General features: G+C 36.9%; 1 protein-coding gene across 9 annotated transcripts in view; it reads right to left on the bottom strand.

Moving 5' to 3' along the window:
- DENND5B (DENN domain containing 5B) overlaps window positions 1-27,041 on the bottom strand; it is a 183,581-nt gene that overhangs the window by 54,790 nt on the left and 101,750 nt on the right. For 6 of the 9 annotated variants that reach the window (XM_019452383.2, XM_019452386.2, XM_019452384.2 and 3 more), the window contains 5 exons: window positions 17,592-17,779; window positions 10,835-11,371; window positions 8,247-8,478; window positions 6,022-6,105; window positions 3,877-4,027 (listed from right to left, as the gene is read on the bottom strand). In XM_019452383.2, the coding sequence (XP_019307928.2) occupies window positions 3,877-4,027; window positions 6,022-6,105; window positions 8,247-8,478; window positions 10,835-11,371; window positions 17,592-17,779 (1,192 nt within the window). The remainder of the gene's footprint in view (window positions 1-3,876; window positions 4,028-6,021; window positions 6,106-8,246; window positions 8,479-10,834; window positions 11,372-17,591; window positions 17,780-27,041) is intronic. The other 3 variants (XM_019452385.2, XM_019452387.2, XM_019452388.2) reach the window with 1 other exon arrangement.

Here is a 27,041-nt window from a genome sequence, read left to right as displayed (position 1 = left end):
TATAAAAGTAATTCATACAATTAGGATATTTTACAAGCGTAGGAAAAAATAAGCAAGCTGATGACTAGTCTGTTCTGATGGAAAATTCTCATTCATTTCTGAAAAATAGAATATTATATCTAGTACAATCATCTGGAAGGTTTGAACCCCCATACTGGTCAATATGTCTTAGCACACTTTTAAGTTCAGTGTTTAAAAAAGTAGGAATAGGGGCACCTGGGTGACTTTGTCGGTTAAGCATCTGACTCCTGACTTTGGCTCAGATCATGATCTTAACAGTTTGTGAGTTCAAGCCTCGCACTGGGCTCTGTGCAGGGCCTGCTTGGGATTCTCTCTTCACCCCCCTCTCTCTGCCCCCATGCCCTCAAAATATATAAATAAACTTAAAAAAAGGGTTAAAAGAGCAGAAACACTTCTTTAATGGAGGGCAAACCCCTGCAAATTACCTAAGTAAGGTAACATTTTCAGTCATTAGCTATTTATTTCTGTCTTGTAAGCAGCACATTAAATTATCTCCACAATCTTCCTTTCCAAGATCTTAGTATAAAGACTTGCATTTTCTATAGGAGGGTAAGATTTCATTGTGAATACATAACTTTTCCACCTTCCTCATGAATCATCTTCCACTACTGACTTCATTGAAGTTTAGACAATCTATTTAAATAAAAGAGTTTAATCAAAGTTTTTAAAATTCTTATTTTTTTAAGATTTTATTTTTAAGTAATCTCTATACCTAAAGTGGGGCATGAACTCACAATCCCAAGATCAAAAGTCGCATACTCCACCGACATAATTCTTTTACTTCACTGTACAGCACTCCTTTTCCAAATATGTAAAAGGATACTGGACTGAAGACTTTCCAGACCTCCAGGCTTTATGAATGAGAATTCCGAACTCGGTCCCTGGAGTAAGGAGAACTGAGTTCTAATCCTAACTTTGCCAGTAACCCAATCTCAGACTTCTACCAACACATTATAATGCCACTGTCTTCAGGGTTAGGCCATTTGATCTCAACCACTGCTTCATGTAGTTCTTCCCTAGGAAAGATGGCGCTTAACATGTACCTTGCTCCTCAGAGTATTATCTTATCTTCTTTGGGGCCACCCCTCCTAATAGAGTCCATTTTAAGGTAGAAGTGAGGTATCTGAGGGCTCTTTCATTGTGGAAGATCTTGTTACACTGGGTACACAAAATGTAAGTGGCAGTGAGCCACCTGAATTTTCAGAAGAGGCAAGCAGAGAATTCAGTGAAGGGAATAAAAAAGAAGTAGAATTATGCCTTTTGACTAAATGGCCCAAACTAAATAAGTAAATAATATGAAGGTTCTTGAAAGATGGCTTAAAAGTAAGATGTTTCTTTCAGACGATTTGCAAAACTATGTATGTTACAAAATTTTTGGTACTTACCTTTTTTCCTCATAGTGCACCTTTATGTTCAATATTTTAGGTCACTCAAAATTTCTTGGGGGCTACCAAAGCACAGTTTCCAACTCCAAAAGTAAGACAAGGCATGTGTCACCCTTGTTTTGGAGTAGCTGAGCCAGACACTATGTGTATGTGGTGTAACAGTTAAGGGCCTGGGCCCTGAATTAGCAGACCTAGGTCTGAATTCTAGTTTTACCACTTCTTAGGTGTGTGATCTTGGAGTAAGTTGTTGACTCTCTCTGAAACTCACTCATTAAATAGGTAAAACAATGTAGGTTTATATATAGGGATATGCTTGTAAAAATGAGTTAATGTACTCAATGCTGTCAGCAGAGAAGCCAGTGTAGAATCAGCTTAATATTAGTTATCAGCAGATCAACTCCATAACCAACCCTGTGTTGGCACGGAGAAGGCTCCACTGGCAGGAAAGGTATATTTGAAAGCAGAAAAAATATGGTGATGAAAATTTCTAAGTTTTCTGACTAAGAGCTGTAAAGGGGTATATATTTATGAATGATGAATACTAGACTCTGAAAGGAAAAGAAACAACAATGCAAACAGTACTGCAACTGTGTAATCCATGCACAGCATTTTTTCCCTTTAATATGTCTGCTCTCACTATACAGCTCTCTCACATTTGGAACTAAATGAATTAATAATTCTGACACATTTTAGAAACATATTTAAAGGAACACCTTCAGGGGGACCTGAGTGGCTTAGTCTGTTAAGTTTCCAACTTCGGCTAGGTCATGATCTTTCAGTTCGTGGGTTTGAGCGCCATGTCGGGCTCTGTGCTGACAGCTCAGAGCCTGGACCCTGCTTCAGATTCTGTTTCTCCCTCTGTCTCTGCCACCCCCCCCACCCCCACTCTCTCTCTCAAAAATAAATAAACATTAAAAAAGTTAAAAATAAAAAAAATAAAGGAACACCTTCAGCTAGGAAATTAGTAAGGATTTCATCCTTACTTAAATTAGAAAGGATTTCCTTTCAGGTTATTAAAAATAGAGTATCAGCAGTACAAACACAAGGATACACAAATATTACCGCATATACATGCACCTCAACAAATTCCAAATACCACAGTACCTAGCTTAGAATAGTGTTTATTAAATTAAACCAAGTGTTACCATCACATATTATAAAGATAATTTACTATATTTTCCTTTTTCCTGACCAACAGAGACAGAGACAGAGACTGGAGTTAATACTGTTACAAGTTAAGGAATGCCTGAAGCCAGTGTTGGCCTCAGCACTGGAAGAAGCAAAGGCGGCTCCTTTCTTAGAGGTCTTGGGAGGGAGAAGGACCTTGCCAATACCTTGATTTTGGACTTCTAGATTCCAGAACTATGAAAGAATAAATTTCTGTTGTTTTAAAAGCCACCAAGTTTGTAGTATTTTGTTATAGCAGTCCTAGGAAACTAATACAGATAGTGAAAGTATCATTTTTCTAATTCCATTAGATGGCATTACATTTGGTCATTTAAAGGGAAACTACTCCCATGGGGCACCCGGTTAGCTCAGTTGGTTAAATGTCTGACTTTGACTCAGGTTATGATCTCACAGCTTGTGGGTTCGAGCCCCGTGTTGGACTCTGTGCTGACAGTTCAGAGCCTGGAGCTTGCTTCCGATTCTGTCTCCCTCTCTGTCTGTCCCTCCCCCACTCACGCCCTGTCTCTCTCTCTCTCTCTCTCTCAAAAGTAAACAAACATTAAAAAAAATTAAAAAAAATAAATAAATAAAGGGAAACTATTCCCAAGCACATACTACTTAAAAAATGAAAAATATGTCTAGTCTTTAGATTTTTTACATGATGGAATTAAAAGTCAAATACTCATAGAATGTCAATCCATATATTTTTTTTTTTTTTTTTTTTTTTTATTTATTTTTGGGACAGAGAGAGACAGAGCATGAACGGGGGAGGGGCAGAGAGAGAGGGAGACACAGAATCGGAAACAGGCTCCAGGCTCCGAGCCATCAGCCCAGAGCCTGACGCGGGGCTCGAACTCACGGACCGCGAGATCGTGACCTGGCTGAAGTCGGACGCTTAACCGACTGCGCCACCCAGGCGCCCCTCAATCCATATATTTTTAAAAATATGTATGTTTGTATGTATGTATGTATTTTGATAGTAAGAGAGTTGTGTGTGTGCAAGCAGGGGAGAGGGGCAGGGAATCCCAAGGAGGCTCCATACTGCCAGCACAGAGCCTGACACAGGGCTTGAACCCACAAAGCATGAGATCACGACCTAAACCAAAATCAAGAGGTGGATGCTTAACCGAATGGGCCACCCAGGTGCCCCAATCCATATTTCAAATGGGTTGTTTTGGTCTTTGGAAACGTAATCAGATCAATAAGATAGTTAATGGTTACAATACCCCATTAAAGTTGCACAGCATTGTACCTACCCTTCATTATCCCTTCAACCGACTATTCAAGTGAAGAACGTGCTTACTTGTTATTAGTTGGTCCTGTTGCCAAGACATCAGACTGTAGCTTTGGAAAGAACCCTTGCTCATATTTGCCTTGACCAATTTTCATATCAAGCAGATGTGGGTGGATTGCAGTGTGATCCATTTTCATTAGTCGCTGCTCAATTGATTGGGCTATAAATTAAATTTATAACAAATTAGAGACATTTCATTGGCTAAACCTTAAAACAATGCTTCCTCCACTCATGCACCAACAAGGAACTCCATCTTTCTGACACTCTAAAACAGATTTTTATAAAAGTTCTTTAGAAATCAGTGTAAATATAAAAAGGTTAATTTTAAGTAAACACTAGATGACTAATTTTCATGGTATTTTCTGCCTTTGTCAATTGCAGAGCAGCAGGGTTGAAAAATCTATAATTTAGTACTAAAACAAGTCTCCCCTAAGTGGAATACTCAATATTTTAATACTTCAATATTAAATATTTCAATATTTAAGAAAATATTTTCTTAATGAAAATATGTTCTAAGTACAAATTTAAGAAAATGATGGCAAATAAAATATTGTCCTTCAAATGAAAGACAAGGAAGGAAAAGCAAGCACAGTAGCCTTTTTTACTTTTATTTCTTTGTACACAGATCCATTAAATACTCATAGTTCTCCATTTGTAAAAACAAGAAACTATGTAAAGTTTATGACTTCACTTTTAGCAACACTCACATTCTCATTAGTAGGAGTCATTTAGGAGTGTTTATTAGATCAGGAGGGGTAATGCAGAGAATAAAATAAGCAGGCATTTAGAAAATGTCCAGAGGATAAGAAACTGGCCTTCTGAAGAATAAAATAGGCCAAAGTTAAAAGATAGGAATTACTCAACATTTCTATTTAAAATTGCTTAAAGCTAGGAGATTATCTCAAAGACCCAAGAAATAGCAAATGATCTCTCTGGTAAAAAAAAAAATCTGATCTTAAATGTTTTTATGAACTGAATTTTCAAGAGAAAATATATTTGTGAAGCGAGACTAGGTCTTTAATCCTTTAGATTACCAAAAGGGGAGAACAAGCAGTAATTGTGGTTGTGTGACAAACAGATCATACCGTGGGAACTGCTAATCTTGGGATTTAAGAGAAGTAAAAAGGTATTTTTATAAGTATTTCATGGAACCAATTTATTTTGCCCGGTTCAATACCAGCAGATTGAGTACTGCTGGTTATTCCCCATACATAGTCTTAAAAACTTTCCTTTTGAGTAGAAAGTTTTTTGAAAAAAACTTTCCTTTTGAGTGGAAAGTGGATCTGTCCATGGCATATTCCACACTTCTCAAAAGAACATGCTTAATACCATCTTGTGTGTGGTTGATGTTTCACCTAAGTCAGTTGCTTGTGTCTGATGACAGCAGTGAGGGATACTTTGCAGAAGTCACTATTATCCTCTAGGACTAAAACTTCACAATATTAGATATCTATCTCAAACTTCCCTATTTTTCCTTTAGAATTCAGAATAATTTATCCAAAACTTCTTGAATTTCATTTTATTTTTAATGTGTAACTTCTAACTTCTCTTAAAACACAGTCCATATGTTTTATGTTAGGCAAAAGAATGCAATGTTTTAATATGAAATGATATTTAAGTTTTCAGTGATGCCCCCTGGCTCTTCACAACCCTATCTATACTCTCAGTGCTCCTAATATTTATAAAACACTTAATTAACAGATGGTTTAGGCAAAATAAAGCTTAGATTCATGGCATGGAATTCTCTGAAGTCCCTGCCAATTTTATGTTCCATGAAATACTACAAAATTCCATCTCTGCCAATGAATGCTTCTGTTCTCATGAAAGGGGAAAAAAAAGGTAGCTTCAGTTTTTCCGCTGGATTTAAAATGACAGAGAAATCCATCTGATACTGAGTTATTCTCCTTTAGTCAGGAAGCTTTTTGAAAACAAAAATCATGATTCATAATGAGTTACTCTAGGGTTTATATTTAAGATTGCCTTGGGAGTGTAACGCAATGTTACTTTTCAGTAATTATACCACCAGTGAATACTGAACATTTAGAAATTATTAAATGCCTGCTTTGAGAGGTCACGGGCCTGTTAGATTTTCAAGGTTTTGTGCCAATACTCATTTTCTGTGATTGGTAAGAAAAAAGAAAAACTCTGTATTACTATCAACTTGTCTTTCTGCACAGAAATCATGCGGTTCTGGTGCCACAATATCAACAGCAGATAGCCTCTGCCTAAAGACTTCACCTGCAAATCAAAATTCTTTTTAGTTAGAGGCAAAACAAAAAATAAAATCAAAACAACAAAGGACAAAAAAATACCCAATAAAAGTCAATAATAAACAACAAATGCCAACCTCTATACTTTTGTTTGGGGTGGGATGAGGATAATTTTACATGATGAAAGAAATAACTGCACCATTTATGGGGGATATAGACACAGTCACAGCCAGCTGCCTTCTTTCACTTAAAAAAAAAGTCTTTTGATAAATTAGGTTCCTGGGAGTCTAGTGCTTTAGTCTAATCACATTTTCATATGTTAAACCTATAATGGTGTATTTTCAAGAGTATTATATAATATAATTTCTGTGATGATAGTGGGAATGTCAACCTCTTTGAGGGGCTGACAGAAAATCTATTTTAATTGAAAAGATTTTCTGGAAGCACACAAATAAAGGAATCAATGCTTAGCTCCATTAAAAAATTCTGTCATGAAGGTTGGAATGAAATTTTCTCAACAAGGCATTATATTATTCACATGGCTATTAAAGCACTGAAAGTCATACTATTCTCTGAATAGGCACAGACAGTTTCATTCATTCCACTCCCTCAATTTCCAGAAATATGGAGGTAACTGCCATTTCCTGAAGGGGCTCCAAGGATCTACCCTCCTAAGTGGGAATAAAACAGAATGATGTTTCAGCATAATCATGAATTCTCAAAGAGACCTCTTAAGACTAAAGACATCATTCACATACTTCTTTCCTTAAATATGCTACAACTATAGCATCACTACTCCTGTGACTTTGATCTATTTAAATAAAGTGAGAAAGGCAAACATGGAGGCAGAACAAAGAAACTCTTTTCCTGCTTCTTTTTGCTTCAGCAAAAAACTTGCTCTCAAATAGCAACTATGTTTGAAGGGGAAAAAAAATTAAAGAAAGGGGCATTCAGGTGATAGGAGGCAGTTTATTTGGCAAAGGAAGTGTTAGGAACAAGGTAGAAATGTATAAAATTGTGTGGACTGGTACACTTCATGTTTCTTTACTAAATAAACATCTAATGTGGTAGTAAGGCTTCAGGTGCTAGAATCAGTCAACCCTGAGTTCAAATCATGCTCTATCAATCACTAGCCAAGCAACCATAAGCAAGTTACTTAACCTCTCAGCTTTCCCAACTATAAAATGAGGACAGTCATAAAACAGAAATAAATGTTTCTGAAATAAACTCCCTCATTGTTAAGGTCAAATCCAAAAATGCATGTGATATGATGTCTGGAACATAGTAAGTACTCAGAAAATACTATTAATATGTTTATTTATTTAATGGACTATATTACTGATGGCCAAGACTGATGGTTCTCTCAGGGAAAAAACTGGTGTCAGGGTTGGGGAACCTCTAATTTTTTTTTAATTTACTTTTTTTTTTAATGTTTATTCATTTTTTGAGAGAGTGAGCGAGAGAGGGAGGGAGGGGCAGACAGAGCACAAGTGGGGGAAGGGCAGAGAGAAAGAGGGAGACACAGAATCTGAAGCAGGCTCCAGGCTCTGAGCTGACAGCACAGAGCCCAGCCCGATGCAGGGCTTGAACCCATGAACCGTGAGTTCATGACCTAAGCCAAAGTCAGATGTTTAACCGAGCCACCCAGGCGCCCTAGAAAAACCTCTAATTTGAATGTAAGAATTCAGAGATTTTAATTTCAATAAATGAATTATAATTAGTGGCACCACTAGAAAGTAAATAAATTGTTGTAGTTATGTAAATTAGGCAGCATCTCAGATTCACTATTTTAAATTAATACTTATCTTTCTTTTAATGAAGAGAAAAGAGGTGAGAAGTAAAAAGGCAACATAAACAGCAAGAAAGAAATTTACATTTTTTCACTTAAGGCAATAAAAGAGAATAAGACAAAAATCATAGCAACCTTATGGTTATATTCAACTTTTCACTGTTTTTCCTCTTTTAAGGGGAGAGGAATGTCAAATAGGAATAGGATGGACACTAATTCACAGAAACAGAAGGAAACAAAAGGATAGAAAACACTTGATAGAGTATAAGGATTAATCATGAAATCTAAAATTGAAAATTAATTTTCAGCTTATAAGGCCAACAATGTGTAAAAAGAAATCATGAATTTTAAGTCAATTTTAAAAGGTGTGACAAATGTACCTGCTTCTTTTAAAGTGCTGCATTTCTGATAGATAGATGTCCTCAAGGTGGGTGCCCTTACATTATACAGTCTTATCTTCTCAATCCGAGAGTCAAAGACCCGTAGCAAAGAATCTTTCTCTTCCCACTGAGACATAATTTTATTATCAATAAAGGTAGCAAACATCTGTGTTTCAATGAAGCGTGAAAGAAATGGCAGGTAAGGCTCAGGCTGGTCAGACAGAAAGGAAGCCTGTAATGAGATAATTAGAAATTATTAGTGCAAAGACACTATCTTAGTACTACACGGTAAATCTGAAAATTATTTGTTGCTGAGGTCATTTAAAAAAGATCTTGTAACATGCAAAACTGATGCATGAAATTAAAAAATTTTTAAATTTACTTTTCCTTTTAAAGTCATGAATTTAGGTGACTTAGTCCTTTAGCCTTTCAAAATTAATTTACATTCTGAAACTCATGATCATTATATAGAAAATAGGGCATAATTAGTGAAAGATGGCGGATCAGATGCTGCCATATCATCAACCATCCTCCTCACTTATCAATAATTTTTGACCCTTTTTCTAATGAGCTATGATTTTTTTCTGCTCTCTATTTCTAGTCTATGCAGTATACCTCTGAGTCATAAGGCACTGACATGATCAACGGATACGACTGTGATATATACATAAGACATAACCTTCTAAAAACATGGAATTTGTGCCTATGGGTGAAATCTTTGTTTTTCAAGTGGATGTTTTTCTAGGCCCCAACACTGTTCAAGACTGATCAAGACTGTTCAAGACTGTTCAAGATCAAACTCCTTCCAGACCTGTGCTGATTGAAGAGTCTGGGCATTAACTAAAACAAGTATTGCCTGAAAACCCATCCAAAGCTATTCAAGCCTTTGGAGAAAACATGTGCAACAAGCTGCAGGTTCCTGTTACCAGACTCTCTGCTGCACGGAATGGTTCAGTAAATTGTAACCAGTTCCTAATTCAAAGTGTTCTTTTTGTCAGGTCCATGTGTGTACAGGAATTCTAGTCACAGTTTGGTACTGGCTGAAATATGGAAGTGAATTACTATTTCAGCTGCTGGGTTGGTTTTGCTTTCCATTCTTTTGAGTAGGTGCAGTGTGGCAGAAGCCAGAAAGCGGAAGACAGAAGGGTAAGTTCTGACAATCTCCTCCTTAATAGTCACTGGCTTCTTACCAGCATGTTTATTTTTCATTCTAAAATTTAGGAAGCCTTTAAAAAAGTTCCTTATGGAAACTTACTTATTCAATTTAAGTGCTTCCATAGTTCAGATGTATTTACATAAATCTGAATAGCCAGAGAAAGGTTCACGGTAGTCTCTAAAAATCAGTACACCTCTTCAAAAGATATTTTACAGGTGAGTATCAATTTTACTTTTTCTAGAGCAAATAGTTTTTTTTTTTCCCCTCTAAATGGACCAAATGTCTGGCTTTTGATATTCAGACCCTCACAGACTACAACACTGAAATCAGGAAAGACTTGGCTTGGAGAACTAGCATGTGATAGTCCTGTACATTTTCCTAGTGAAAAATGAGATGGTTACAAGCCTTCTGGAATCCGCATGAAACTTTCATTTCTCTAGTCGTTACATAAAAAGAATTCCATTTATAGTTTGAAGCTACATAAAGATTAAGAAGGAAGAAAGTACCAGTGCTCGATTTAGATAAGAATTTGAATTGCCCCAAGGATAAATCATGAGTGTACACAGATTAGTTCCAAGTTGGAGAGGAAAAAATGGTTAAGCTTAATAAGAAAGGAACCTAAGAGCAGGAATACATTTGGAGAAGTGAAGGCTTCTTAATTTATTGAAGAAGTTTTCTCAAACATAAAATGTATCAGAACTTAACCGTTCAGTGTAGTTTATATACTTCAACTGAAAAAATGTCTGAGGAAATCAGAAAATAACCTTTGATACTACCCACCTTTACAAAATTTTTTATTAATATTTGTCAGAGACTCCATAATTATAAATTAGCTTCTTAGAATACATTAGCTCCTTTGAGAGGTCTTTCAAGACACAAAGATACCATTTAGCAAAAAGCCATAATGCATTCTAATAGCAATATCGTGCCTTGGCAAAACTGAAGCAGGGGACTGAACTATACCCTAGTGACTCAAAAGAGTTAACGCACACCTCTAAGTGCTTTTATCTGGAAAACAAAAATAAACAAAAAAATTGGTAGATATGCCAAGAAAATCTGCCAGAAAACTCTATGGTAAACCTTAGACAGAAGCTTCAACTTCAGCAGGACAATCAAAAGCCAGTGTCATTTTCTGTCTTCCTTTCCCACAAACTTTGGAATAGAACCTTAGACTTATAGTCATAAAACCTAATTTATTCACTTTTCCTCTCTTTTTGATCCTAAGATGAGGTAAAACTTTGTCTTCTGAAACTAGAGTGTTATCTTTGCATGGACAAGTTGAGACGTCATTATAGGACAAAGACAAAATATAAGAATAAGTTCTTAACGGGAAGGGAGAGAGGAAAAATCTGTGTTTAAAAAAGTTAACCAAATTAGTAAGACAGCCCACTAAGAGTCATAAAAAAAGGGAAACTATGTTTTTTTTTTTTACTTTGTCAAAGTTCTGCATCTGTTCTCGGTTGGTAAGCCAGGACTCCATGTCCTGGGCAGTCTGAATCACAAATGCTTCGTAATCTGCAAACATCTGTGTGAAGCGGTTGGCAAAGACCTCGCGGAGCTGCACATTGAGCTGGTAGTCCCTTAGCTCAGCCTCTTCACACTGCAGCTTTAAATCCTTTTCTTTTTCACTCAGAGAGGCAGAGAGGTCCATTTTTTCCACGGTCACACCAGTCCGCTTGGCCAGAGCTTGGAGGCGGGCTATGGTTTCATTGCCCTTCAGTAACTCATACATGCTGATGTTATGAGTGGAGACATTGCCATTCTTCTTGTCATTAACCAAGTCCTTAAGAACCAGATTCTTCAGTTTTGTGGCACTCTCACTGCAATGGAGACTGCCCTCAGGAGGGATACCAAATTGAAGAAGCACTTCAGAGAGTTCCTGGATAAAATCCACCTTATTGGGGAACTGTGGAAACTCTTCAGGCAATTCAATAAAATGGTTGTCAATATCCACAAAACACAAATTAGCCTGAAAGAGAAAAAAAGTAATACAAAGGTTTTAAAATAAAGGAATTTTATATTCTAAAATATCCTTGCCAACTATTTTTTTTAAGTTCATTTATTCATTTTGAGAGAGAGAAAGAGGCAGAGAGAGAGAGGCAGAGAGAAAATTCCAAGCAGGCTCCGTGCTGTCAGCACAGAGCCTGACATGGGGTTCGGTCCCACAAACCATGAGATAATGACCTGAGCCAAAATCAAGGGCTGGATGCTCAACTGATGGAGTTACCCAGGTGCCCTCTTGCCAACTATTATAAATAAAGTCATAGATTACACTGACTTTTCAAAATTAAGATATAACTGACATGTAACATTTTGTTTCAGGTGTATGAATCAATATAGATTATGAAATGATTACCACAGTAAGTCTAGTTAACATCCATCACCATAAATAATTACAATTTTTCTTGTGATGAGAACGTTTAAGATTTTATAGTGCCTTTTATGCTAACTTTCTCAAGGCTAAGAATTTTTATTCTTTAAAAATTTTTTTTCTAGCATTTTTATTCTTCAAAAACAAATTTCAGTTAAGCATGGGACTCAATTCCAGCTCAGGTCATGATCTCACAGTTTGTGAGATTGAGCCCCGTGTCAGGCTCTGTGCTGACAATGCAGAACCTGCTTGGGATGCTCTCTCTGCCCTTCTACCGCTCACACTTTCTCTTTCTCTCAAAATAAATAAAGAAAAAAAGCAGCCAGTTATTAAAAAAAAAAGATCTTTTTCCAGCATTTTTTTCCCTAGGTGAGTATTTTATACCATATTTAATATATACGGATAATTTTCTCTGGGACTTAGCAATTTGTTATAATCTGGACATGATTCTGTAACACAGAACATCCTTTAGGCATTCCTAAATGAGTAAAGGTACACAGAGTCATAGTACCTTACAAATAGAAGGCACTGGGTAAAATGTTCAATGGATGAATCCAGCCTGAACTTCCTATGCCATTCCACTGCTCTGACACCATCTGTAATTTAGAATTAATAATTGCTAAAATTTAGCAAGCTTAGTACCCCCAAATGGGATAAAATTGGCAAAGAGCAATCCAATTCACAAAAAATTCACAAATTTTCAGTTTATCCAAAATTAGCTTCAACCTCTTAGACCGCAAACTGTTTCAGAAGTTATTAGACAAATAGCAGGAGACAGCAGTAGAGGCAAGTGCTTAGACAACTATAAATGATTGCCCCTTCAATAATTAAGAGCTGATTCAGGAGATATTTTTGAGTTGAAAAAAAGAGGAAATAGAAATCAGAGGAAAGTTTTTTTGAGTTTGCTTATGCAATAGATTTTGATTTTATATTGAATAAAAAGACTTTTAAATATTTTCTAAATAGTTATGGACAATTCAAGAGGCCAAGTACATGCATGCAATTCTGATTATCCCTCAGGTACTTGATTATAGTAGACTCCGAAACAATATTTTACTTTTACTGCTCACACTCTCTTAATCAGAACAAGGTTGTCAGTGTAAAGGAAGATTGTGCTCATAGACTCTGGAAGGGAGGGAGGCCAAAGGTATAGCCCAACACATAAAACTGATGCTGACTACATTAGTGGCTGGACACAGGGCATAGAGTGGAAGTCAATCAGCAGAACAGAAGTTTCACCTTGTGTCTCCCTGTCTCTCCTATAGCCCGGCCACCCAGGTCAGCAAGGAGACAATTCACACTGTCCTTTGATCCTGTATGGCCAGGTAAGATAAAAGGAGGAGAGCAAAGAGTTGGGTTTTTATTTTTCTCTTTTGATCCCTGATCTTTATGTTAGGTGCTGATGTACAAGAAGTACAGCAAAGTTCTACATTTAGCTCAATCGAAACTCAAGAAGACTTTCCTCCATCTAGGAACAGAGAATCAGTAACGATTCCTCAAGTCTGAAGTGACCTCTGAATTCAACTGTTTATTCTGCAGATGAACTAATTGAGGCCCAAGAAGTTAGGTGACTTCCTGACACCTGTTCTAGATAAGCATCCTCAAACAGCCTGGTGGCTTAAAAGATTTTTTCCCTACAATTTTCCTCATTTCCAACATCAGTAGTTTCCTCTAATTAAAATAAGAGGTGAAGTCAAATCTTGCTGAAGACAGTATTGCTGCCTACAGTTTTCTGTAAATCCACATCCTTATATATGTAACTATAGTCTCTAGAAAGCAGGGTATGTTGAAAGACTTAGGGGGAGAAAGTAGGTCACTATAATTCAAATGGATGATTCAGTATCTTTCAAAATGGAAGAAAAAAATTCACTAACTTGTTAATCTAAATGTTAGCCAGCAACCTCCCACCACTTACATTTTGTACCATCTCCTTCATTAATGCCTTCCTGCTATCTTCCTCTATCCTTCTATGAAAAGAGAAAATGATACATCTGGGAAATTTTAAAGCTTGTTATGCTCATATAACCACTGCTGAGCTGAAAGGGCCGTAGGGCAAGGCGGGTGTTCCAGCACCACAGCTAACTGGCCTGCCTTCATGATTCCATGAGTCTCTCATACCCTCCTATGACTGCTTAGATTGGGGCCAAGTTGGGGCTTTGATTATCGCGAACTAAAAATAGGACTGTTAAGTTGCATTTTGAAGACTTATGGAAGAAAAACCGAAAAGCCTTTTTTCTAAAACAAACAAGAACTCCATATAATAGGGCATTCTGCTAAGTCACTTTTTCACTTTTAATACCATTAAACTAAAAAATTCCAACAGAAAAAAATAAAAATAAAAATAAAAATTCTATCAGGAGAGCTCAAGAAATATTACATATGCAATAAAAAACACTCTTGACATCTCAATCTTATATTGTTTTAGGACTAAATATTTCTCTATTTTTTACTATCAATGCTGCTTACACACATTCATGGTAAGTAATCACGTCTAGTTAAAAATGAAAAATGCAAAAAAAAGAGAAAAGTTCCCTTAAAAGAAAGGGAACAAAGACTTAAAGTTTAATCATTTCTTCTGCCACGAAGCTTTCCCATGTCCCTACCCTAAAGGTATTCTGATTTCCTCTGCATATATGCTTAGTTCATTCATTCCTCTTAATTATTTTTTTAACCTCTGTTATTGATATTTGTAAATGACTTACTTTGGAAAGCAAAAATTACATCTTATTTATCTTGATGTCTTCTAATGTATCCTACACTGGTAGTGTATGAGAAGACACTGTTTGGTGAATGAATGAATAAGACTCAAGGAGACAGTCATTTTGTGGAACCCCAAAGATGTACACAGGAGGAAGAAGTATCCAGGAATGTGAGGCCAGGGCAGCTCTCTCCATGCTTACTAAGGAATATAGTTTCTCAACGGCTGAAGTTAAGCTGGCATAAGGGTAAACTGGAGGAGAATATTTAAATTTTTTTTTAATGTTTATTCATTTTTGAGAGAGAGACAGCATGAGTGGGTGAGGCGCAGAGAGAGAGGGAGACACAGAACTTGAAGCAGGCTTCAGGTTCCAAGCTCAGCACAGAGCCCAAAAGAGGACTTGAATCCACGAACCATGAGATCATGACCTGAGCCAAAGTCGGACGCTCAACCGACTGAGCCACCCAGGTGCCCCATGGAGAGAATATTTAAAATATTCCCACAGAATCTCAGGGGCAAGACATAACAAAAACAAAGTAGAAAAAGCAATTTCAGTTTTTCTCTGGATTTCTTGCCCACCATTTACTGTAAAGACAAGCAAGAACGGGAATAAGTGAAGTACCCTTCTCTGCAGCTCATCCCCAGTGCTGTATCCTTCTACCGTCACTTTCTCTACCCCACCCCCTGAAAAAACAATTTAACAAATGGCTACCTGTGCCTATCATTTTAGAACTATGGGGAAAGTAAGTGGGTGGTTAATTATAAGTCTATGTAGTTACATTAGTTAGCTAACAACTAAAATCATACCTTCTTAAAATAATCATTTTGCAAACTTATCATCTTCATAACTATTCTAAGAAGCCCTGTCACTATTTTTTTTCCCATCACTATTTTTAACTATTATTTTATTTTATAGTTTTCAGGGAAAGGAGGGAGGAGGTGAGTATTACTAGTGAGTGCATTTAAGTCAATTTTAAAAATGGCTATTTTAATACCTACATCTTCCTCAAATTATGTGAAGTAGATTATTTATCTCATTGTAAAATGTTATGAGCACAAAGTGATCTGTGTGTATTTTTTTTACTCTAAAGATAAGCAAACTTTAAAATTCTGAGAGCTAATGCAGCAATGTCTGTGATTTTCTAAACTTTTAACTCGTTAAATCAATCCTCTTTAATAAATGTACATACCCATCTATTCATAGAGTAGAAGAGTATGAAATAATCTGGGTCAGCTGTTAGCATTTTCTTCCAAAATAATGATGTACTAACATATACTTTCTATACAGAAGCACTGCTATTTTCACAGCTGACCCAGGTTATTTCATATTATTCTACTCTACGAATAGATGGATATGTACATTTATTAAAGAGTATTGACTGGGGCACCTGAGTGGCTCAGTCAGTTGAGCATCTGACCTTGGCTCAGGTCATGATCTCACAGTTCATGAGTTCGAGATCTGCACTGGGCTCTGTGCTGACGCTTAGAAGCCTGGAGCCTGCTTCAGATTCTGTGTCTCCTTCTCTCTCTCTCTGCCCCTCCCCTGCTTGTGCTCTCTCTCACTCTCTCTGTCTCTCAAAAAACAAATAAATAAACTTAAAAACGTATTGATTTAAAAAGTAAAAAGTTAGAAAATCAAAGTCACTGCTGCAAGAACTTTCAGAATTTTTATCTTTAGAGTCAGAAAATATACACATATAGGGAGACAGAAAGATTTCCCCACTCCAAAAATATATAGTTGGCATTTAAAAACTCTCAACAATTATAACTCATGTAAAAATGGGAAGATAATATTTATATACCAAAACATACTGTCTTATAAAATATCACTTGATTAATATACAAACAGACCAGATACTCAACAAGAAACTAAAACATGTCACTATTTAAGTCCTTAAACTTAAATTGCATTTAAAATACATTTGGCTAATCTATTTCTTTTTCCTTGAACATTTAAAGGATTACTTTTTGAACTGACAAGATACTTAGATTAATCTAATAAAAGAGAAAACAAGAGAGTTCAGGTAATAGAGAAAAGAGAGATAATGGGGAGGCAAAAGCAGAGAACATGCATAAGCTCAAAAGAGCAAGACAACTTTTACAAGCATTTTATATGATCCCAATCAAGCTATTTTCCCCTGAACAAAAATGTTAATTTTGGAAGGGAAATATTCATTGGAATAAAGTAAGCAATGGATGATTACAGGAATCATTAATGGGTATAACAGCTGTAGCTTAGTATGTTATTTTAAATTCACTTATTAAAATGAGAATCTCTATGGGAAATAAGAACAAATAAAAGCACAGCACAGCATGAAAGATCTTATTAAGAAAGATGCTAATTAAATAGCTAATAATATCATATAGTTAACTATTTAATGTTTTTTAATAGGCCATGGCACTCTCATCACTATTTCATTTCAAAGGTTTTACAGTCCAATTCTGAGTACCATTAACAACAGATAAAAACTACATTCAAAATACTTTCAAGAATTCCTAATTTTCTTAAACAACATCTGAAAATACAACACACAGAAAGCACAGTAACAGTAAGGTGGCCTAAAAGCTAGGGGTTAGAGTTTTTATCTCAATCACCTAGCCAAGCTGACATTTAGAAAAAAGCTGATAACTAGCTTTAGGTCTGAAAACAAAGAATACTAAAGTATTTGATATTTCCATTATCTATAGTTTGCTGAAAGATGTTACTTTTCATTTGAAGGAAGTCAAGAATCAAATTCATCTCAATTAATGATGTGAAGATGTGAAAACCTGGGCTATTTTGTTTAAAAGTAGAATTTATAAAATAAATGAGGGGAAAAAGGAATTAAATGCTATTTGAATAATAAAGCAACTAGATAATGCTACTGTTGCTCCCTCCTCACAGATTTATCGCTGTGAAAACTTGCCACTGTCCTGTCTGAACCATGCTTACTTAACTAATGACTAGTCCCAGCAAGCATCAGGAGTCAGCTGCACTCTATGGTTCAGGCTCTACCTTAGCCCTACTTGGAAAATGCAGGACAGTCAGAGACACAGTTTAGACAAAGACAATGCTAAGAAAAGTGGCCTTGACCTAAATCAACAAACAGCAAATGCTTCATCACCCATTATAAGTTTTACCTCTTGAGGAAGTTCTAGTTTAGAACGGTCAGTTCCTTCTTTTGACTGAAGGCCCATCAGATAAGGGACAGGAGCATCAAGAAAATGTAGCAGAGAAGCAGGGAGGATGGGCACATAAACATGCTGCCATTGAAATGGGAACAAAAGTGTGGTGATGCCTTCCGCCACAGTCATCAAGCGTTGATAATCTGTACAGAACAAGGAAAAAAGGAGGGGAAGATTCCAAATAAAAACATAATCACTGCATTAAGCTTGAAAATATTAATTTCCAGAATAAACTCTTGTTCTAATAAATAAAATGTTTCTTTATGATCATGCAGAAAATAGGTCTATCCCACTATAATTAAAGAGTTAAATGGTTTCCACTTGAATGGTATTAAGGGGGTAGGAATAGGTGGGAAACCTTATCATATTTTTGCTTCTGAAATCACCAGTATGTAAATTTACATTCCCTTAAAATGTGAAGGAAACAAGAACTAACAGAATTGTTCTTGGCATGTCTCCTATTGAAAATGTATAAGAATATTGCTACTGATCACTTTTTGTATACATGCAGATCTATATAATCCCCAATTCAGAGGCTCTTTTTTTTTCTTGCATGTATGATCATGGTGATGATGGCCTATGGTTATCCTGGTAATATTTATTTTAGCCTTCATTTCGTGGGTATAAGAAATCAAACAAATACATGCATTCATAATCATACGTCCTATATTTAACCCCCAACTACATAACTATCAAATTTAAAAACAAAGTGAAAGTTACCAGAAAATCAAAAGTTGGTTTTTGCCTGTGTTTTGTTTACATTAATTAATTTATCAAAACTAAAAACTGCTTATAATATTAAAGTGCCCCCTTCTCATTTTAGATATAATTGACATATAATACTATTAGTTTTAGGTGTACACATAATAATTTATGTATATATTGCAAAATGATTACCACAGTAAGTCTGGCTAATGTCCATTACTTCACATAGTTACAAATAAAGTGTCCTCTTAAACCACTCTGCCATGGATTACTTTATATAACCACTGTCTATAATCCCTACTTAAACCTTTAGAGGCAGATGTGTTTAGAATTCAGTTTTTTTCTTTAAATTTATAAAGGTAATATTGTGCATATACCACATACATGAAATAGCCGGGGCAGGGCCCTGTAAAAAAACACATTAATATTTCTGCAGCAAACTTTATGAGTGTCCTAGTAGGCAAGATAAAGAATTTAAATAGGCCTGGTTCAAGTCTGGTTTTCTAATAAATGAGTTACAAAAAGAATCTTTGATTTTCTGAATTTTTTTGGATTTAAGAATTTGATTTAAGAATTTAAAAATTAAGAGATATTATGGACTTGTAATTTCGCTCTCACAGAATTCACTAAGCACAAAAGGAGTAAAATCTGGGGAAGGAAGATTTTGAGGAGTCTTTTAAAAAAGGTTAAAGAAAATGACCAGATGCTATCTGGTTCATGTCCACCCAAAGAACACCTGTCCAAGCATAAACAGGATGTTTTCTGCTTAAAAGTCTTTCTTGTGTTGTTTTATAATTCGTATACAACTATCTTTAATAGTCTACAGTGGGTTTTTGGTAATGAATCATCAGCTATTCATAGCCTAAGTAAATTAGAAGTTTCCTTATTTGATTCACTATTAAGATGTAAATGTTAAGGGCGCCTGGGTGGCTCAGTTGGTTAAGCATCTGACTTGGGGCTCGGGTCATGATGTCGTGGTTCGTGAATTCAAGCCTCACATTGGGCTCTGTGCTGGCAGCTGAGAGCCTGGAGCCTGCTTCAGATTCTGTGACTCCTTCCAAAAAATAAACATTTAAAAAAAGTTTTTAAAAAGATGTAAATTTTTAGGTGAAAACCTGTTTATAGGAATATACATACATACATATGTATGTGTGTGTGTATTTTTTTTTTTTCTATTTATATTGAGAATTTGAGAGAGCACACAAGTGAGGGAAGGACAGAGAGAGAAGGAAAGAGAATCTCAAGCAGGCTCCACATGTACAAAGCCCAACAAGGGGGCTCAATCTCATGACTGAGAGATCACAACCTGGGCATGATGCTTAACTGACCGAGCCACCCAGGTGCCCCTCAAAGGTATTTTTTAATAAATAAATGATTGCTGGAATAATACTATATAATTTTGCTGCATATCTACAACTTAAATAGACTTGATTAGATTTTGTCCAGAAGAGACTAAAGAACTTTTAATTTTTCAGTAGGAGAAAATGGTAACTACTCAGACAATAAACTATGCACTCAAAAATCACACTTCTTGCATATTCATATATTCACTTAATTATCTGCATGGCCACATTATGAAGAAAATTCAAATACCCATTTACTAAGCTGTGGATACTGCTCATTACAGAGAATTTTTACCAACTGACTCATACTTACTATGTTTAAATGTCCAGAACTTATATGGATCAGAACTACTGTTTGGAAACAATCAAATTTAAACATTTTTTTCCCTCCTCTATATTAAAAATGTAAAGATTTTAATAGTGGAATATAATGCAAGTTTTCAAAGGCCTTTCATAGTAGGAAGGGACCTTCAGGAAGCTTCCACAGCTTTTTGGAAGTGACGATAGAATGAAAGCACAGGGTGCCAGGGTGGTTCAGTCAGTTGAACGTCCAACTCTTGGTTTTGGCTCAGGTCATGATCCCAGGGTTGTGGGATTGAGGCCTGTGTCGGACTCCATGCTAAGCACAGAGCATGTTTGGGATTTCTCTCTCTCTCTCTCTCTCTCTCTCTCTCTCCCTTTGCCCCTCTCCCCTACTTGTGCACTCTCTAAAAATAAAAATTAAAAATTAAAAAAAAGAGAGAATGAAAGCACAATGTTGCTCTACCAGGGAGAGGTATTCCACATGTCACTCCTGAAGTCTGAGAAACACAGAGCTCATTGAAAACTTAAGAGAAAGAAAAAAATTAACTTCATAGTAATCTCATTCACATATTTTATGATTTGACTATGTTCAAAATGTACAGTATGTATTACATAGATGGACTATTAGAAAAATAACTTGATTGTTCTGGTGTATGTTTGCTAACTTTTAAAAACTGCTATTAGATTTACTGTGGGTTTCTATGGAGTTTTATGGTTCTAAAAATCGTGATCAAAATAAACTATTTTCAGGAGTTTTTTTGGTATTGTTGATTAAAGATTAGTTTTCTAAGACACTTATTTCCTTTAAAAAAGTCTGTTTCAAACTTAGCTAACTTCTTAAAAAAAAAAAACCAAACATTAAAATCTAGATTTTAAAAAAGAATTACAGTTTTTACACATTAAATGGGAGAAAAATCTAAAATACCTTTAAGTAATTTAAAGTAGGGGGATATTCTTCCTCCAGTCCCTTACCCACCTCCAACTTATAAAAACCTTACTTAAGAATGTTTTTAAGGAAAAGGAGGAGTGAGAAGATCCATTCGGTTGAGAAATACTTAGTAGTAATCATTTATTCTGTCAATGCACTTCAGTTAAAAACTTCAGAAACACACCTGTATTTGAACAAGTTGGGTTTACTACTTATTCCTTATGGAGAGGGAGAACACACACTATGGGGATCTGTGGAATGTCTTAGTAAGTAAGAGACAGGGTTTAGAGATAATGTATTACAGCATTTGGGCTGGGTTGGGACAATTTTAGGTAGGGTCTAAGGAAGTAGAGATTTGTTTTGGATTAGATACTGTCAGAAATCAAGGCAATTCTAGGAGTGCCTGAGTGGCTCAGCTGGTTGAGCACCTGACTCTTGATTTTGGCTTAGGTCATGATCCCAAGGTTGTAGGATCAAGTCCTGCATCAGGCTCAGTGCTTAGTAGGGAGCCTGCTTGGGATTCCCGCTTTCTCTCTTCCTCTCTCTCTCTCTCTCTCTGCCCCTCTCCCCTGCTTTCATGTGCACTCTCTCTCTCTAAAATTAAAAAAAAAAAAATCAAGGCAGTTCTATGACAGGGTATCTCAATAAATCTGACCTATGGGGAATGCAGACTAAGGGGGGTGGCTAGAACTGTACTTGGTAAGAAAGTAGAACAGCAGCTACTAATTCAGCAAGAGAAGAGGACGTTTGGTATTTTGTGAGGTGCACAGTGATCTTGCTTGAAGTAGATGTTCCTGTGAGACTATTTATATGTTCTATAGAACAACAGGGCTCAGCTGTGAGCATCGGATCAGTGTGCACTTACAGTGAGCCCTAGTTTAAGCGCTAGATCAGTTCCTCGATGTCAGGGCTACTTTAATATTTCTTTCTCAATTATAAGCCAGACATTGGTGAAAGGCTCAAGACTGTAAGCAGTCAGATCCTGTGTCAGTTACATATTTATTGCCTCTTAGTTCCAAATTCACTTAGTACTTAGTACTTAGTAATGGTCTAAGCATTTTCTTTTACAGTAAGCACAATGTTAAGCTTTGCCAGTAGAAGGTAATGCTGAGACACTGCAGGAAGGAGCTTCTCTTCCTAGTTCCACGGTACAACCGCAGTGTTTTGTTTGTTTTTGCTCCTTTTGCACGGTTGATCCGTAGTGTGGATATGTGAAGACATCTGGTTGTATACTTCCCCAGCCACATGCCGAGTGGGAGTAGCCTCAATGATTGGGCCAGTAGTCATCTTTCCATGGCCCCCCTAACACAGATATCACATACCCAGATTTCATACCCACAGTGGTGTCCTGACAACTTCTGTGTTCCCACTCACCAGCTTCAAGCTCACTTGTACCTCAGAGGTTTGTTTTCCACTTGCCCAGTGACTGAGGATCAGCTCTGGACCAGGCAACCCATCGACCTTCTCCACTGGGCTGCAACTGCTCTTTCTTCAATGAACTACAAAGCTTAGCCCTAGGAAATGGGTTACCCTCCAAGTTTGTCCTTCCTTGGGTATCTGTTACGAGTTTTCTTCTTATCTTTTTTTAAAATTTTGTTTAATGTTTATTATTGACAGAGAGAGAGAAAGAGCATGAGCAGGAGAGGGGCAGAGAGAGAGGAAGACACAGAATCCAAAGTGGGCTCCAGGCTCTGAGCTGTCAGCACAAAGCCCAACGCAGGGCTTGAACTCACGAACCATGAGATCATGACCTGAGCCGAAGTTGGACGCTTAACCAACTGAGCCACCCAGGCGCCCCTCTTCACGTCTTTATAGTCACTTTCTATTATAGCTTAGTCATTCTTCATATTATATTCCTCTGTTTAAAGTACAGATATGGTTTAATCTGTTTCCTGATTGGACCTAGGCTGAAAGGTCCAGGGTTTTAAGCAGTCAAATCAAATACCTAATAGCGTGGCCACTTTTTTTTTTTTTTTTACTATTGGTAGGAAAAATGTTCAATCTTAAAGAAAATAAATTCTTCTAGTAATGGCAAGTAGCACCCTGGGCTATTTTCTGGTTTGATTATGGAAAACTCTCACATGGAGAGTGAAAATCAATTATATACTTTTCCCTCTTCTACCAGACACTGAAAGACTGATATAAATGGTTTATATTTCTTTCAGCACAATTCTCCCACTTGCTGTGGATATTCTATGTTTATTGTTTCCAGTTCTATGTTTTCTTCAAGACTGGTTGAAATGTCACATTCTTTTTAATAAGGCAATTACTTAGTGGAAACGACAATTCTTTTTAACTGAATCAAGAAATAAAAGAGCTTTCTTTTTTAGGTATGATTTGAGATATTTAAATATTTTAGGAAAATTATTTTTTCTTTGATACTCAAAGTGGTGAATGTGTAAAAGACATTATTTTCATATTTAAGACATCTGTCAGCATGGCATATGAGGCTCTTCATGATGTGTCCCTTTCCTACCTCATTTCTTACCACCACCCCACAGGCAGTCAAATAATTTGCCTATAGTTCATTCACTGAATCTAACATGTTTTCATAGGTTTCTGTGCCTCTGTATACACTTTTTCTCTGCCCAGGAGGTCCCTTTCCCTTGTAGTGTCTGGCTAAGTTCCACTTTTTCCTTAGGTAACAGTTCCTTTGCAAAGCCTTCTCTAAATACTTATCACTACTAGAGCCCCATCTACATGTTTCCACAGTACCCTAACTTTATTTCCATCACAGTAATTATTCATCTCACTAAAACTATTACAATTCTATTATAATTATCTGTTTATGTGTCTGTCTTCCTTACTGTACCATCATCTGCCAGAGAACAATGACTGTATTTTTAATCTCACAATTTTCAGAACTTGGTATAGGGCCTACTATGTAGTGAGTGGTCAGTAAATGCATGTTAAGAAATTAATAGGTTGGGGTGCCTGGGTGGCTCAGTTGGTTAAGTGTCCAACTCTCAGTTTCAGCTCAGGTCATGATCTCATGGTTTTGTGAGTTCAAGCCTCACGTGGGGCTCTCTGCTGACAGTGCAGAGCCTGCTTGGGATTCTCAGTCTCTTCCTCTCTCTGCCCCTCCCCTACTCGCCCTGTCTCTGTCTCTCTCAAAATGAATAAACTTAAAAAAAATTAATGTGCTAATATCTAAGGTAAGCAAAATAAAATAAAGCTATTTGGATATTTAAAAAATTATGCTTTACCACATTATACAGAATATACTGTCAAAAATTTGCCTCACAGTGGCTTATATGCAGACTTTGAGATGGCCCTGCCTCCGCCATCTCAGCCCCTTTCTAACCAGTGTCATTGTTTTGTTTTTTTTTAAATTTTTTTTAAGGTTTATTTATTATTGAGAGACAGAGACAGACAGAGCATGAGCATGGGAGAGGCGGAGAGAGGAGGAGACACAGAATCCGAAGCAGGCTTCAGGCTCCAGTTGTCAGCACAGAGCCCGACGCAGGGCTCGAAGTCACAAACCGCAAGATCATGACCTGAGCTGAAATCGGACGCTTAACTGACTGAGCCCCCTAACCAGTCATTGTAAAGAACAAGGTCAGCCCCACTGGGACAGCTGAGGGGTCTGCAGTTAGACCTGAGGCAGAGGGCACAGGACATGTAGTGGCACAAGGCAGTTCCAGGGTTGGCTGGTGGCTCAGTGTCCCAGGGGGAGGCCATGTCTAATGAGATTTGCATACTGCAAAGTGCTGCCAATGGAGATAATGAGGCTGGTAGTGTCCAGCACACCTTTGGTGAACATGATGATAGAGCTGGAAGATTACACACCTACAATCCTGGGTGCAGTGACTGGTTACCACTTGATGTCACCTGATGCTGGCTTTCAGGCCTCTAGCACATGCATAATTCGGCTCATCTCTCTGGCTCCAGAAATTCATCTCAGATACTGCCAACAATGCCCTACAATATTGCAAAATGAAGAGGATAGCCTCTGGAAGCTCTCAAAACAAGAGCAAGAATTACAAGTTTTCTTTCTTTTTATTTTAAGTAGGTTTTACACCCAGTGTGGAGCCCAACTCAGGGCTTGAACTCATGACCCTGAGACCAAGACCTGAGGTGAGATAAAAAGTTGGATGCCTAGGGGGGAATGGGTGGCTCAGTCAGTTAAGCATCTGACTTTGGCTGAGGTCATGATCTTGCAGTTCACAAGTTTGAGCCCTGTGTCAGGCTCTATATAGACAGCTCAGAGCCTGGAGCCTGCTTGAGATTGTGTCTCTCTCTTTCTCTGCCTCTCCTCTGTTCACACTTTCTCTTTCTCTCTCTCTCTCTCTCAAAAATAAATAAACATTAAAAAAAAAAAAAAAAGAGTTGGATGCCTAACCAACTGAGCCACCCAGGTGCCCCAAGGATTACAAGTTTTCTAACAAAAGAGAACCTGACGCTTGACCTCACCAAGTATGGTTTCAAAGTGAAGAACCTGTGCCACACTTCACTTGAGCTAACCTAAACATGCTTGTTTGTCCCCTTGTCCCCACACTGACCTGTTTTCTTTTTTTTTTTTTTTTATTTTTATTTATTTTTTTTTTTTTTAATTTTTTTTTTCAACGTTTTTTATTTTATTTTTGGGACAGAGAGAGACAGAGCATGAACAGGGGAGGGGCAGAGAGAGAGGGAGACAAAGAATCGGAAACAGGCTCCAGGCTCCGAGCCATCAGCCCAGAGCCTGATGCGGGGCTCGAACTCACGGACCGCGAGATCGTGACCTGGCTGAAGTCGGAGGCTTAACCGACTGCGCCACCCAGGCGCCCCTGACCTGTTTTCATAATAAACTATTATAACAGCAACAAAGATTGCCTAAAGCTCATGAAGATATTACAAAAGACAGAGTACAAATGCAAATCAATATGAAAAAGTTCAACCTCAAAAATTCAATGGGGAAAATGAACCACATTTTGCTTATCATGTTGACAAAAATTTGAAAGAAAATCACAATAAAGGTGTGGAGGAAAAAGTATTTTCACAAGTTGGTAGAGCTTTCTATTTGGCAGTATCTATCAAAAGCTTAAAAATATATAGATCAGGGACGCCTGGGTGGCTCAGTAGGTTAAGCACCTGACTCTTGGTTTCAACTAAGCTCAGGATCTCACAGTTTGTGAGTTCAAGCCCTGCATCAGGCTCCACACTGACAGCACAGAGCTTGATTAGGATTCTCTCTCTCTCTCTCTCTCTCTCTCTCACTCTTTTCCTCCCCTGCTCGTGCTCTCCCTCTCTCTCAAAAGAAATAAACTTAAAAAAACCACTAAATTAAAAAAAGAATGGACTAAAATAATGACATATGGAATAAATTGAAAATATACAGATAAGATCATTTAACCTATCAGTTCCAATTCTAGGAATTTATCATTTAAGTGTACAAAAATATATGTACATAATATTTTATGTATAAAGTGTCGTTTATAACAGTAAATTATTTGTAATATCCTAAATATCTAGCAAGAGGAATCTGGTTAAAATAGTTATGGCCAGTTATATAATGGGATATACTGGACCTATTAAAAGCACATCTATATTACAAACATAGAAAACCAAAGGGTGCTTGGCAGCAGCTAGGTATTAAAAACTTGCTGAAATTCTACTTCTGGGTATATATTCAAAAGAACTAAAAGTAGAGACTTGAAGAGATATTTGCACATCTATGTTTTTAGTAGCATTACTCACAGTAGCTAAGAGATAAAGCAACTCAAGTGTCTGTCAATGGATAAATGGATAAATAAAATGTGGCATATACACCCACTGGAATATTATTCAATCTTAAAAAGGAAGGAAATTCTGACACATGCTAAAACATGGATGAACCCTAAGGTTCACTTACGTTGAGTGAAATAAGCCAGTCACAAAAAGACCAATGTTATGTGATTCTACTTATATGAGGTATTTAAAGTAGTCAATTCATAGAAATAGAAAGTAGAATGGTAGTTGCCAAGGGCTGGAAGGAGGGGGACATGGGGAAGGGAAGTGTCCAACAGGTATAAAGTTCCAGTGTTACAAGATGAAAAATTCTAGAGATTGACTGCATAACAATGTGAATATACTTAATCCTACTGAACTGTTCACTAAGAAATTAAGATGGTGAATTGTATATGTTTCTTTTTTTTGAGAGTGAGA

The sequence above is a fragment of the Panthera pardus genome, unplaced genomic scaffold (assembly GCF_024362965.1).
Source record: "Panthera pardus isolate Hobbes unplaced genomic scaffold, ASM2436296v1 HiC_scaffold_6, whole genome shotgun sequence".
NCBI lineage: Eukaryota > Metazoa > Chordata > Mammalia > Carnivora > Felidae > Panthera > Panthera pardus.
The sequence above is the reverse complement of the archived record's forward strand: the minus strand, read 5'-3'. Positions and strand labels throughout refer to the sequence as shown.